The sequence below is a fragment of the Rhipicephalus sanguineus genome, chromosome 1 (genome assembly GCF_013339695.2).
Source record: "Rhipicephalus sanguineus isolate Rsan-2018 chromosome 1, BIME_Rsan_1.4, whole genome shotgun sequence".
NCBI classification, from domain to species: Eukaryota; Metazoa; Arthropoda; class Arachnida; order Ixodida; family Ixodidae; genus Rhipicephalus; species Rhipicephalus sanguineus.
Window position 1 is genome coordinate 263,662,253 of NC_051176.1, and position 15,424 is coordinate 263,677,676.

The window sequence follows — 15,424 nt, forward strand, 5'->3', positions numbered from 1 at the left end:
TGTTCCGCGCGCTGCGCACGCGCGGCGGCCGCGGCGGCTGCGCCGGCCGTTGTTGGGTCGCGTGGGTGGCGTGGGCGCAGCTTTCTTTCTGCGGCAGTGTTGTGTTTTGTTATGCTTTACACTGTGTATTCGAATCGCAGTAAGCATTGCGACGAAGGGCTGCATGACTACAAGCAGGGCTTAAAGTCTCCCTTCACTGGACGGGGGGCCCTCACAAAGCGGCAATATATATGTATATATATAATCTCAAAGAAAAGATGATCTTTTCGCCGCTAAACTGATGCTGCTGTGGTCTCAGCGGCTCTGCTACGCGCAGATCGTGAGTTGTTGGAACGCGGTGGGAGCTGTCATAGCGAAGAATAAACGCAGGATTTCTCGATATATCGGTCAAGATCCACTTTCGCGGTCGTATTATCCAGTTTTGGCAAAATTGTGATGGTATTAAACGCATGAAAATGCAATATTTTCAAGGGATGTTGGCAGGAAATAAAAAGGAGAACCTATTAGGCTGAAAAACGTATTATGTAGAATCGTGTCAACGAGATTTCACTGTATATGTATGCTATAGATTAAGCGTCAGGAGAGGTGTTTGCGATGATCACAGTGCAGTGAAGCCAACTATCTCTAAACTGAACAAATGCTTATAAATGCTAAACAAATACATATATTATTCCGAATGTATTTCGGGCATTAATTCAACGTGTCAATCCAATCAAGCAATAAATAAAATTATTTTGGAAACGATTTCTCAAAAATAAATCGGGATGTAAAGGCTTAAATATATGTGAGCTCAAAATAAGTAACATCAGTTGACTCACTGCATTCAGAACCTCAGGCACGACAATGCTATATTTTATTTTCACTACCACTTGCCTAATAAAGTAGGCAAAATACATGCGTCTTTGTAATTACAGCAGACTTGTGATGCACTACTAAAAGAATGAAAATTTAGTGGCAAGCTTAGCAGACCAATGTGAACCATTACTGATTCACGAGCAGGTAGCTTCACACTCAGGTGCCTCGTGAAACAGTATCCTGTGCCGAGACGCTCTGTCGAACAGGGTGGTGACCCGTGGTTTCAGGAGGCGTTGCCCGTGGTGTTCAGTGTCTCAGTTAATTGCATTCAGCAGTACAACGATACCTGTTTACACATATGGGTCAATTCAATGCGTGAATTGACCCATAGGTGTAAAATTCAAAGAACACCCATGGGTGTTTAACAGAACATACACCCATTGTACACCCAAAAATGAAAAAAGGGTGTGCGAAGGGTGTGCAAAGAAGACATTACACCCTTTCGGATAATATTGACAGAAAAAAAGGGTGTACGATAGGTGTTTTATCGCAAATACACCTATAAGGGTGTGAAACGGTTTGCAGTGTAGACAATCTGGAATAATCAGCTGAACCTTTGTTAACGCCTACGTATATCCTGGCATAGCCGAGCCATGCCACTGCAAGTTTTTCTTGTCAACCATTGTTCACAATCGAAATGAGCACTGGCGCCGCAAAATGTAATAATATATGCGACAACAGGGTTTGCCGGAACGAATATTTGAATGTATCATTAGCATTGATAAAAAAAATGTAGGCATAGTATGCAGATTTGATGTACGCAATAAATAATTTTGAACAATTCATTTCATGGCGATGTAGCCAAAAACGATAAGAGTCGTTTACATGCCTATTTCGTCGATCCCTTTTGTGTGGTTGTATACGTAATTTACGAACTTTTCGTGCAAAGCTAGACAACAGGACAGCGGCAAAGTCCATTTTTTCTAACCTTGTGGATTTCTGGTGTGTCGTACGATGCGTGGATGTGCAAGACGGCTTTAGTCCACTGTAGTGAACAATCAATCAAGAAACCGCTCATTCGCTTGCCACGACAGCCAGATGGCTTTTTCTTGCACATAATAATAATAATAATAATAATAATAATAATAATAATAATAATAATAATAATAATAATAATAATAATAATAATAATAATAATATATTATTATTATTATTAATCAGAATCATTACCATCATGAAGGGCGCGGAAATATATTTGCCATGGGCGCCGTCCTATCTAGCTACGCCACTGCGCGCGCGCGCGCACACACACACCAGGGAACCCCCCCCCCCCCCCGAAATTTTTTAGTTTTGCTTGCGTATATAGGCACGCACGAACATACATAAAGTATGGCTGAACCCCCCCCCCCCCCCCCGAAAAAAATTTCTGGCTACGCCCCTGACACACACACACACACGCACGCATATAATGCATATGTGTGACACGTTTCCAGAACACAAAAGCATGGCCTTCGTAACTCTTGTGCTGTAAGTATACACTGTACATACGTGGGTTTTGAGTCTAACACCAGGGGTGAAGAAGAAATCTCTCCATATAATTATCGGAAACAAATTTTAAGGGCTATGCCTTTGCGTGCTGCATGCGCCAGAACCAAATGCAGAAATTGGTGAAGCAGCGCACAAAAGACACAAGCGTGAGCACGTAAAATGACGCAAGCACACCGCTTGTGTTTGCATCATTTTTATGTTTGCGTGATTGTGTCTTTTGTGCGCTGCTTTGTCAATATCATGACTCACCAGCTAGCCCATTATTAGCAACTGCAGAAGCCGAATGCGCAGTGTTACCGCTATGCTTTTGTCATTATAGGGGAATTCACCATTCCTGAAATTCCCTGCAATATTGCAAAGATTTTCTTTTTCCCTTTCGTCCAAAATGACGGCTCAAAATTCCCCGAAAAAGGGAAAATAACATCGAAACCCCTTTTGAGAGCGCTGCTGTCGCGCGCGAGCTAGCGCGAGCACGCTGATTCGCCGATCGCGTTTCGCGCCACAACATTGGTTTACGTGCTCAATTTGAAGCAGATTAACTGCACTTCGACGCGGTCACCTTGCTACTGTGGAGTTCGCAATGCCACGCGCGACTGCTGGCACGGGCCGAACAACTAAATGCCGAGGTAAGGCTGCGACCAACGTTGGCGGGACGCCGATTTGTATGGGCGCGTCGAGTAGCGTCGCGGAGGCTTTCTGACGTGCGTTGTGACGTAGACGATGAAAACGCGGGAAAAGAAAGAAATTGATCGTAATGCCGAACCCTCCTTTCGTTTCGCCCAGCGTTGTCTTGCACCGTAACTTAATTTTATTCATGTGGGCATAGGCGTGCGCACGGGGAGGGGGGGGGGGGGGCGGGGCAGCCGCCCCCCCCCCCGTGCGCCTAGGAGGGGGGCGCAAAAGCTGCCCCATACATTGACCCCCCTGGTCACCTAAGCAGGGGTGGGGGCGAAATCTGCCTCGTACATTGGCTTAATAGGAGGGGGGGCGCGCTGCGATGAACCTTCGCCCCCCCCCCCCCTTATGGGGAACCCTGTGCACGCCTATGCATGTAGGCGTATGTACGATGACAGCAGGCCCGTAGCCAGGGGGGGGGGGGGCTGCCTAGGGGCCCCGAAATTTTGGTGAAGTAGGTGTTTTTCTCAAATAGTCAAGGTTCTCAGCAAGTGCCCCCCCCCCCCCCCCCAGAAAAGAATTCCTGGCTACCAGCCTGGATGACAGTGGTTTGAGGTTACGAAAGTAAGAAAAACAATTATTATTTCTGCAACGCATAATGTAGGGTTGCCACCTGTCCGGTTTTAAACCGGCCCGGCCGGTTTTTTAGATAGCGGGCCGGTTGCCGGTCCGCACCGGCCTCCATTGGTCAGTTTTTTTTTGTCATAATATCGCAAATATTTATTTTCTGGGGTGTTTTATAAACGTCAGTTTAACAACAACGACGGTAAATATTTATCGTCAATCACCAAAACTCTTAACACTATTAGTCAACCACTTTTTAAGATCCCTTTCAAGTGTAGCGATCATTGGAATAGAGCGTATTATTGCGCATGTATGTACACATGAATATCCGGCATTTTTGCAGCATATAGACTGTATACATTTTAACGTCAGTTTGTGTCTATAACGCCACTGTTGGAATCTTGTTGGATTCAGAGGCCAAGAAGAGCATTTTATGGACGAAGTATTGCGGTTCCTTTTCAGTGCAGCACATTCAGAGACATAAGTGAAGCGCCATTCCAGTCAGGGGTATTTTTATGCCAGCAATTAGACTATAGTTAACTCAGTGTGTTTGAACATGACGTTTATTTGGCTCAAGGAAAGCAATGTGACATTAAATGGCACTGCTGGCCGAAAGTTGGCATAGCGTCTATTGTACAAAATTATTTTAATCTCCTGTAATTTAATAAGGAGCTCTCTCTCTCCCCTCAACATGTTGGTGTAACAGAAGGAAAAAAAAGGGAGAAAAGAATAAAAGAAGGAAAGAACGCATTAATGTAGTTTCAAGCTAGGGTAGAGTTGAAGAAAGTGACACCTAAACGATTTTGTAAGCAACACGTTATACGACTTGACGCACACAAAATACTATCATGTGATTGATTGTCAAATTGTGCTTAAATGTTTCCACAGCAGGACAGAAGCGAATGCATTTGTGCTTAGCTCCGCCCTAATGGCGTGTCACCAATCGCAGAGGTAGTTGGTCTTTGTTGCTGGCACGAGAAATGGATGCGTACAATTTCGGCCTGATTTATATAATTTAAAACTTTCATTCTAATACAATAGTAAATATTTGTTTACCTTATATGCAAAAGAAGGCATTAAATAAAAATGCATGGCTAAGGAATAGAGCATCTGGTGCGAGACCGAATCAAAAGTTGTTTAGCAGTGCTGGATACCATGCTGTTTATGCTGCAGTATTAACCGGGAACCTGCCTAGGATGAGGCAAAGAATGCTTTGCACTAAAGAACAACTGCATCTTAGACAAAATGTAACAGATACATGCTGGATTTTCCAAAAAATACAGTATAACATTACGTGAAACTAACGTAATGTACTGCCTCTTGAATAACTGAATAAAATATAATTATACCGTGCAAATCGTGATACCGACATCTGACTGTTTGTAAATGCATGCTTTTATTGTGCAGGAGTGGACTAGGCATTATAAAAGGCAGCAGCATGAATTCACTGCAATGCTTCTCCCAGTCCTAAGTTCTTTCATAAGCTGACACTGAATATATGCTCCTTGGTAGCCAAAGCCACAGAAGTAAAGAAGGATGTTAAGAATAAATGGGTTGTAAACTATAATTTTTCAGAGGTACAGTATGAATTCAGACTTGTCTGGGTGGTCAAATGGCTGGCTGCTGGTTGCATGCCCACAGTGGGCACTGCAGGCCTTCAGATCTGTTTTGCGTATGGAATTTATATGTAGCAAATGAACGAAAGAAGGCAAAATGATCAAGGGGTCGATATGAGCTCGCTTGTGGCTTCGCAAAAAGACGGCAACCAAGCTGACCAAGTGAACACTCCAGACAGTGTGCATCATGATTGTGATTCCACAATTTCAATTTTTGGAGGGCAAATAAAAATTTTTTGGCACACCCAGAAACCTTTATGTAGTCATACCAATTGCTGACAACTCCGACAGGTGCGGTGAAGACTTCAAAGAAGAAGTGCAGAGCTCTACCTGAACAAGATCTTCTGGAAGCCCCAGCACGTAAAGAGTGCAAAATGGAGCTAACAATAACTAGCGCTGCACCTGTTGTGTACATGTTCAGTGATGCTGGCATTGGTGCCCTGCACAGTGTAACAGCACGAGCATGGTCTCACAAGCACACCGTGGTTACACCCAAGTGCATCCAGCCCCCAGCTAAGCGGCTCGCACTCAGAAATGTTCCAGGAGTCAAGTTTGTCCTAGAACCGACGGCCACATCCAAGCAGTTCATAATGTGCCTTGTCAAGGGCACTGCGCTCGAGGTCTTGTCAAGAATAAAATCTGCAGCGCAGCTCATCAATGATCGTCACGTGATTAAGTGGGTAAAGCTGCGATCCAGCAAGATCTTGCTGACTTACATCAAGCAATCGAAATCTGGTGCACCTGCATCAGACAATGTACCAGGAGCAGACAGTGCATCCGCAGCACCAGGAGGGTGCACTAGTGGTGGTGCAAGTGGAGGCCAGCAAGTTGACCATGAACTGAATGTTGATGATGATGTGTGTGACCTGGGGGACACCTCAGAGTGGATTTCGGTTAATGGTGAAACTTGCGTTCTCACAAAGCTTCCCAAGAGCTTCAATGAAGAGCAGTGAGCAATGGACGAACACAATTTCCGGTTATCTTTCTTTATCTTTTTTTTTCTAGTTTTTTTTTTGCAAATGTATGTGTTCCAAACATTTGCAAGTCTCCTTCTTGAATTGCACCAGGTGTTGTTTTCTAATAAGTTAGACAGAAAGCAGTGCTCTACCAGCGTTGAGCGTCACTTGTGTAGTGTTGACAGCTGGGTTCAGCTACTGCCATCGGCAAGTTGTTTCTTCGCCCACTTTCACTTCCATTTACCTTACCATTTCTGTATTTAAATTAAAACCACAGTCAATCTCCCCTATGCTTTCTTTGGCTTCATGTGATCTTGTGTAACAAAAATTGAGCTGCTCAGGTACCCTACTTAACGAGCGCACCATCTCTAGCGGTTTGATGCCTTCAGATAACATACAACGGTTTATTTGACAACTTGCCTGTACACTTTGTGATACCTGTGGTTAAAAGTATGTTCTACATTTGCTACTATGGTCATCAGCAGTACTAGCCACCTTCTCCCAGGACTATATCTTGCATACATACCAAATAACCAAGAAAGTGGATGAGAGAACAGCTGTTATCTGTTGGTAGGGCCGCACATGTGTAATGAAAAGGACACTGGCTTGGCTCCAAGTACAGTTCCTTTTTTGTTCACTTTGGTTTCCATATTTAAACTAATACCACAGTTAATTCTTCCCATGTCCCCTGTGACTTTATTGTCTTTTGGCTCTGTGTGGCAATATCTAACAAAAATGAAACTGCCCTGCTGCCCTTCTTGTTCACTTGCAAACAGCTTTTTTACAGGACTCCTAGACTGCACAGCTAACAAGATTCCCAAAGAAATAACATAATTAACTGAATGAGTGAATACTTACAACAATGAAGAAGACAAACAGGAAATATCCCCCAGAAATAGCTTCCAAGGCACAACATACAAGCCATCAGTCCTGTAGGCATGTACAGTTAAAACTCGATCTAACGTAACCTGATTTTACAAAGTTGCCGAGCTAACAAAGAAATTACTATTCCCTGGCAGGTACCAATAGGGCTCAATGCTGTCATCAACCCGAATTAACGAAACTAACTTGGTACCAAACCTTACTTAACAGTTTTTCTAGAAATAAATTAGTGAGAAAAGCCATTATCTTTTTCTAATTTTGACTCAGATGGCTTTTCCTTCGGGTGTGCGCTCCAACACTATTGCGTTAGAGCGTCTTGCTGCCCTAGTAACGACCTTAGCTTTATTTTGACGAGACTGCCCGGTGTGCCCGTGCACTGAACAATGACCACAGCAGTATGCAGTGCTCTTACATACCAGATTTAGCTGGTGGAGGCGATGCTTTAGTGTCCCTGTAAATGTTCCCACAGGTGGCACTGATTGCCTCCTCGCAATTTTCTTGCTCGGCCTGCTTGCACAATCTCTGCATTCGTTCTCCCCATCGTTGCACATCAGCAGCCTGTAATAGCCATGTGTGTCTGCCTACCTGGCCTGCATTGCCCTGACATGGAGCTTCCCATGCCTGGGTGACGAAGGATGCTCCATATTCAGGCTGCCGTCACAGACTTTTCACATGCAAAGGCGTGGGTTGGTGGCAAATACAATACCGCAGTAGCTTTTGGGTGTTGCTACATTACAATTTCAGATTTTAAAGGACCAAAAAAATGTATTCCTTCATTTTACTAATTTCCTGTTTTAATGAAATAACTCAAGCGTGGCAATCAATTCATTCAATCGAGTTTCAACTGTAGTGGAATATGACAAAATTTTTATTCTGTCAATGTCACCCACAGCTTACTTGAGAAGGTATTTATTCCCATATTAAATAATAAATAAACTGAAAAGGTACATATACGAAAGATAACTGCACTAAAAAGTGCATGGCTTATCATAACTGGACATCTGATGTCTTCACGCTCAATTTTCCAGGACAGTGACCTTTGGCAAAATCAACAGCAGCTTGTTCGAGTGATTTGAGATCCATATCTGGCCCAAACGATGCCCTCACATAACAATAAGTCTCTGTCATGTTCGTTCTGGAAGACATAATATTATGTAAGGTGACATAGGGTCCAACAGCTTTCACCCAAGCCTCCGCTTGAAATGTACTGGTCAAGAATTCCTGCAGACGAAAGAGAGGGGCAGGGGTGAGAGTGGTTAAGAAAGCAAATGCAAAACTATTAAATAAGAGGGACTTCGCAATACTTGCCTTCACCTAGTCCCATGTCTTACTCATTCACATCTCACCCTGATGGTATCACAATCTGTGTCATACAGTCACTAAACAGTATGAATATTGGTGCATTTGCTTGAACAGCAATGTCGAGCATCTTCACTACCATACAGCTATGACACCAAGGCCCTTATCAATGCTAGTCCACCTTGGTGGTACAGTAGTTAAGGTGCTCAGCTGCTGACCCGAAAGTTGCGGGTTCAATCCCGGCCGCAGTGGTCACATTTTGATGTAGGGGAAATGCTAGAGGCCCGTGTACTGTGCGATGTCAGTGCACGTTGAAGAACACCAGATGGTCGAAATTTCCGAAGCCTTCCACTACAGCGTGTCTCATAATCATGACGTGGTTTTGGCACGTAAAACCCCAGATATTATTATTATTTATCAATGCTATCAGTGCTTCTGAGCTAGTCCAAACTAGAAGGCTTAAAAAAGCCTGTACAGTATGAGAACACCAGCAAAAGCCAGGAGTCAGCCACAGTTGAGTGGACCCAATTAATGTGTCAATTGAGCAGCTTTTAACTTATTTTGAAGCCTGTAATGCTTGGCTGGATTGTGCCACTTGGTTTGAATTATCTCAAAATATGAATTAATTAGGTTTGACTTAATAAGCTTTGGCTTACAGCAATGTGACCACTGATATCTGCATCACATCAATTGCTTTTTATACTACAAAAGGGATAACTGCACTACCTGACACACATGTAACAACCATACACACACACTGCGCCTGTGTGTGTGTATGGTTGTTACATGTGTGTCAGGTAGCGCAGTTATCCCTTTTGTATTAAGATGCATTAACTCACCCAGCAACAAGTTCTTGTAAACTGCTTTTTATACATTTTCTCAAGGCCTTTACTTTGAAGCAATGTGTGAGCATGCCACAACAGGAAGTTTCCTAGCAAACACAGTGTTTATACACAATAAAAGAAAGCAAAACAAATGCTTTAGACTTACAGCAATGAAAGAACGTTAACATCGTTTCATGACACCTACTGTGCTGAGACCATTATGCTCTCCTAGTTCATTGTAAGTACAATTAAATGCCTTTTGTATGAAGCCGTCGGGACATCCAAACCTTTCGTTGTATAGGTCACTTGTTCACAAAAATTGTGCACTGTACTGCACACAATAGAGTAGGCTTAGCATGCTCAGCGATTAACATTTATGTAACATTAAGTCAAGAGGTACTGAAAAAAAGTTGGCAATTAGTTTTTACAGGAGTGACATAAGGTACAGCTTTTGAGCACTGGGTACCACCTTTGGCCTTCCTCATCATCAAAATTCATCGTATTTCTTGCACAACCTGCATCATTCTGCGGTTTCCAGAGCAAAGAAGCAAACAAAGGATGGATAGCAGGACTGAGCCAGTCCTTTTTCTGCTTCTGAGCTGTGGAAACAACACGATCACAAACTAGCCCATTCCCACACTTTACTTCTGCATCACTGCTGTCACTGTCTGCATCAGCTTTCCTACCGTCCTTAATGGCTTTTATAATGCTGTCGACTATCTATTCCAAGCAGATCATCACTTTAGTAAGACCATCACATAGATTCTGTGAAGTCTGGCCATTTCCTGCATGGTCACTGCGGTGGCGTTGGCCTATGCTCCCTAAGTGCACTGCAACTTAGTGGCAGCTACAGAGGCAGCGGTGCTGCTATGCGCGTTTATTGTAAAGCATCCAGTTAGCTGTAGAGGGTGCCTAAATTTCTTTTTCATACAGGCAAATTTGTCTTAGTCGTCTTAGCAGGAGGTGTTCACAACACATGTGAAAGATAGTATAGTGCATGGCTGCAATGCTAAAGTGGCACACACAAGAACATACACATGAAACACACACAGGCCTTAATGGGGGGCACACAAGAAAACTGAGATGTAAACATAAAATGGGCCTAATGAACAGTCCATGTTCGTCCAATGCATGTATGTGTTCTTGCCTATACCACCCTAGCAATGCAACCATGAACTAGAGTTAAGCCACAAACCAAACTAAAGGCTACCTAAGTTCAAGCACTTCTGGGCATATGATAGAGCAATGCAACAGGAAAGTAAAGAACCATTTGATGGTATGGTGAACTAAAGCGCATTGTCTCAACACTCCTCTAATGGACTGTGTGGAGTGTAGCCCACCTGTATCAATATTCTCACAATAATCATCTAGGCATTATTAACAATCATGATTATAACTCAAATGCTCTTAAAATTCGACCATATAAGTATATGCATCCAATCAGGTACGTGATGGCAGTGCATATTTTCTAGTCATTCTCATCTATTGTGTCACCACTCACGTGCACACAACTTCATAGCTTCGAAATAAAATTAGGCTGTTGACAATAATGGGCCGATACTATCGTAGAAGCTGTTTGACTCGGGTGACACCCCCTGGTTGGCTCGGTGCATGGCGGCCATATCTGAAGGCCGATACCATATGGCTGTCTTGTGAAGGCATAAAACCAGAAAATTGATACTATATTGAAGACAGCGACCTCTGCAGCTAGCTGGACAATACTATATTCCAGTGTTGAATAATTCGGCCAGGAAAGAGTCACCACTGACAAACCAGACTTTGGCTTTAGGATCCTCAAAAATTACTGCTACACCACAACTGCTACAGTGACGAACGTGTTTAAACAAATAAACAAAAAAACAATTCAGTGTCAAAGTAAAAAATTGACATATAAGCTGTATATTAAGGGACACTAAAGCGAAACAATAAATTGGTTTAGATTGATAAACTGTACTCTGAGAACTCTATAGTTGGATACAACTTTATCTGCGGCATTTCCTCATCAAAAGCAGATGCACACCAACCTGCACCAATGGACGCGCACTCCAGACTGAGGTCGTGAGCCGGACGGCCGGTGCCCCTGCCTTCGGAGAACATTGCCATGTGCATGAGCGGGGCTATTTCTTCAGTCGCAGAGGCGATTGACTGCCGCACTTCGGTCATGTGGGTGGGGCTTCTCCGGACTTCTTACGTTGTATCCAACTATAGTGTCGTTAATTTAACTATCATAGGCTTATTAATAGAGGAGATAATGAAGGTCAAAGAGTCATTTTCAAATTTCACGCTGAAATCTCCGCGTCCGACGCCATGGATTTCAAAGGGTATTTTTCGTATTCTGGCGACGTTGGCTCAACAAAATTTTCTGAAACTTGATATGTTGAATCTATGGCCCCCTCAGAGGACAATGTACTTCATTTTCACTGATTAAGAACTATGTAGGGCCTGGTGGATGCCATCAAAATCTATGACATCACGATGTCTGGTGCGGGAATTTCAAGGTGGCATCGCCACCTGCATTTTCTTTTTGCACGTTTTCTTGCTTACCAAGTGCCTTCTCACGTTAAGTGTGGTAATTTTGGAATTGTGAAAGAGTAATTTACTAAAATAAGACAAATCTTTTTTCTCTTTAGTGTCCCTTTAATAAAACATCACTAAAGGCAGTTTTTCAGGGTCTCTAAGCATTATGTGCTGAAATATGGAGGTAAATTTCACTCAAACATCTCAGACGTTTCCAACATTTAAGAAGAAAAATAAGCACCATACAAGAACAAAAAAACACTGCAGGACAGGAGGGATGCCTGTCTTCAAATTATTAAGACTGTTCAAACACTAATCCTTCAAAAAGCTTGAAAGGGCGAAATGTCAAATCTTTGATCAAATATGCTGGAATGAAGGACGCACCTTGGGGACAGCACAGTCTATGCGAAGTTGGTCAGGGTTAGTGTACACAGCAACAAAGTATGGCTTAGAACTGCACTTCTTGGATGCCAGCTTCGACACAAGGTTTCCATCCATGCAAGAGTCAAGGCAAGCCACAATAAAATCTGTGTGCTTCCAGTTCTCTAAGGCCCGGTCCAACATATTCAGCACCTGAAAAATATTTACGTTACATGACTTCATTTCAGCACCTCAAAAATATCTTTAGGCATACATTAGTCACTTGCAAAAATTGTCACAGAGTAATGAAGTTACCTTCGGCACTCCGAAATTCTGGTTGTACTTTCGGATGATGCTGTCTATATGACGCTCCAACTTGAGAAGTTCTGTCTCTGTTTTCCTCTGAAGCAGCAGGGAAATTCCACGTGCAGCTGCAAGCTGGTTTCATTCAAAAGAAAAATAAAGAAAGATCATGTTTAACTTTTAAGACATGTCAGGACACATGATCAATGTTGAACCAGATGGTAAAGAGGAAATTTGCATGGGAAATAACATGCACATACTTTCTGTTGACTTATTCCATCAAAATGAATACAATTTTCACTGAAAATGAAGCACTTTAAAAAAGAAGTGACACATACCTTTCTCACTTCAGTAAGTTTTCTCTTGCAAGCTGCCATTATTACATAGTCATCCTAAGAAAGAAGAAAAGATTGTGATGCTCTATGCTAACTGAATTGAGGCTGTTTCACTATGTAAATGTGCACTTGTTACATAGCAGTTACAAAAAGAGAAAAAAAATGTATTGTCTAAAGGCAACAAATAAAATCAATACACATAGTCTAATAAAGGGTACCTACCAGTGATGTACGGTTCAAAGCTTCAACTTCTTCAACCAGCTCACACATTTGCCTCTGGACATGCTCATCTCGGGAATGCACAACAGCAGCCAATGGCCCAGCTACAGCACGGATGGATCTTACCATGGTGCCAACAGATTGGTGCGACGTCACCACAATTTCTCCCAGGTCCGACAAAGATGAGACGTGCCTTTAGGTGACATATAAAACCACATTTAACACGCAAACTATATCCCCAATGAAAAGGGCAGCTCCCTTGTGATGTGAAACGTGCTTGTGAAAATGCGACTATATTGAAATGGCTGCTCATTCCCCTCAAGAAATTTTTAAAAATTCTATGCTCCAGTCCAAGCTTTTGCAGTCCCTTCAAATCTTTTGATGCAAAAAGGGCATGCGATGTACGCAGCGTAAAAGCTGTCAATAGGTTCATAACAACAGACATCACTAGTATGCCTTCTGCTTTGCCTTTGCCATACAGTCGAATGTCTGCTCTTCCTCACTGCCTCACTTGCCCGTCATGCACAATCCAGTATTTCCACCTCGCGTTTTGCATTTTGCACTGCACGTGCGACAGCAGCAGTGTGTGAATAAAAAGCAAGGAGACATGATAAGCAGAAGTTAATAGCATTTATACAAACAATAAAACAGCACCAACACCACATTTGGTACTAATTCAGTGTCCATGTGTCTTTTAAAAATGCATGTGCCAAGGACGAGAGACTGTCCATAGGGCAGTTAAAGGGTCCCTGAAACGATTTTTCTAAATAGTGTTTACGTTTAGACTACAGCACAATGAAATCGTTCGCACCGTAAATTAAGCAATGCCCTTTGTATCAAGGCAGCTGGGGGCAATTGCATGTTACTTTCTCCCTCAGCACTGCTTTTCCTCCTTAACTCGTTGAATGCGCAGCCATCGCTGGCAATCCGCCTTTTTCACGACGCCCAGGCGCATGCGCTCTCCAATAGTGGAAAAGTCGCGAAACGTCTCATCATCTCGGAGGCGTTGCTTCTGGCAATACCAGTTCTCCCGGCCCCTACCAAACCCCTACCAAAACGGCAGAGGCCAGCACAGGAAAATGAAAGAGGCGGATTACAATGCGCTCGACGGGTTGAGTTGCACTTTCTCTACATTGCCTCCGTGATCAGCTCCGGCGGTGCGCCGGAGTCGTAGAGTTTCTTACTATAATACCTAGAGGGGAATCTGGCGCTAGTGTCTACGCAGGCTCCTTCAGCAGCACTTCAACCACCATGGGAATAATGGGAAGTACAGGCTTCGGATCTGCTTCAGATGGCTTTCGTTCTTGAGATTCGCGACGCTTGTGCACAGAGTGTAAAACAAAGTGACATGAAGTTATCTCCAATTAAAACTTGCGTAAATCTTTTTCACGTAAAATTTATTGCAAGAAGTTTGCGTGACCGTGAGATGGAAGTGAAACCTGGACAGATTCAACCACCTGGGTATGCATTGCTCTACAATTGTGTTCCAGATTTGGCATCGCGATATAATGAATTATTTTTTTACAACACTTGAAAACAAACATGCTTGTTATTCCCTCGAAAGTACGCAATCTCTATTTATGGAAATAACAGTACCGTAATGGGTAAGAAACGCTTAACGTATCATCTGCTGTGATGCCAGGTGCGTCTGTCCAAGTGATCTGCCCCCAACGCATCTCTCGTTTTGTTGTGGAGTCAGAGGAGCGTGTCTCCTTAGCTTCGTCGTCGTTTTGCAGCCAATTTGAACGAGTTGTGGCAAGACGCGCTTATCAAACAAATGTGTACTTTATGCAACTTTGTGCACTGGCATGGGACACTACATCTACGCGCAGCGGTGAGTGCACGATACTTTGCTAAAACTATCAAATACAACCTGTAAACCTGCAACGTCGCAGCAAACCAAGAGATCTAGCGGTCTTCAGCATCTTTGAACAACAAAGGCACTGCTTGAGTGATTTGCAACGCACCCCGCTACCCACGCCTCACGAAGAACAAAACTGAAACTGTGGAAAAAGATCCGTAGACAGTTCGCTAGCTAACGCAATCTAATCTGAAGACTGTACTTCCCACCATTCCCATGGTGGCTGAACGATCGCAGCGCCAGTTTCCTCTCTAGGTTATTGTATGAAACTCTATCGCCGGAGTCAATTGTGGGGCCACACCTTCTAGCGCATGGTTGAGCTTTGCGTCGCCAGGTGCCGAAACAACACTGGCTGCTCACATTTTATTCTACAGTTCACCGATAAACGCCAATACAGGCACTATGGTGTTATCTTCAAGGGTGAAGTTATGGCCGAAGATGCGTAGGTTCTGGTGTTGATTGGAGAGTGAGAGCCCGACGCTTAAGGTACCAATGAGCTAAAGCGACTCTGCTAACTGATTGCCTTGCAGAGGGACATGATGCCACAGCTTGACATGTTGTGAATCACTAGATTTGCAGCCCACACCACAGCAAGGGTGATTCATTATGTTAGCAAAATGAAACGTTGAGGTACATACTGATTGTGCAGCTCTAGTCAACATGGAGCACG

The 15,424-nt window shown here is 43.4% G+C and overlaps 2 protein-coding genes across 2 annotated transcripts in view; one reads left to right on the forward strand and one right to left on the reverse strand.

Moving 5' to 3' along the window:
• Positions 1-2,879: 2,879 nt before the first annotated feature.
• On the forward strand, positions 2,880-7,143 carry LOC119388083 (uncharacterized). The gene is made up of 2 exons (XM_037655713.2): positions 2,880-2,969; positions 5,490-7,143. Exons 1-2 carry the CDS (start codon positions 2,924-2,926, stop codon positions 6,149-6,151), a joined length of 708 nt encoding a protein of 235 aa, XP_037511641.1. The 5' UTR covers positions 2,880-2,923; the 3' UTR covers positions 6,152-7,143.
• A 734-nt stretch (positions 7,144-7,877) lies between these two features.
• LOC119378869 (alanine--tRNA ligase, cytoplasmic) overlaps positions 7,878-15,424 on the reverse strand; it is a 43,125-nt gene continuing 35,578 nt past the window's right edge. Inside the window, exons 17-21 of the mRNA XM_037647918.2 lie at positions 12,897-13,086; positions 12,678-12,731; positions 12,352-12,474; positions 12,061-12,249; positions 7,878-8,257 (exon numbers count right to left, since the gene is read on the reverse strand). Of these exons, the coding sequence (XP_037503846.1) occupies positions 8,024-8,257; positions 12,061-12,249; positions 12,352-12,474; positions 12,678-12,731; positions 12,897-13,086 (790 nt within the window). The 3' untranslated portion in view covers positions 7,878-8,023. The remainder of the gene's footprint in view (positions 8,258-12,060; positions 12,250-12,351; positions 12,475-12,677; positions 12,732-12,896; positions 13,087-15,424) is intronic.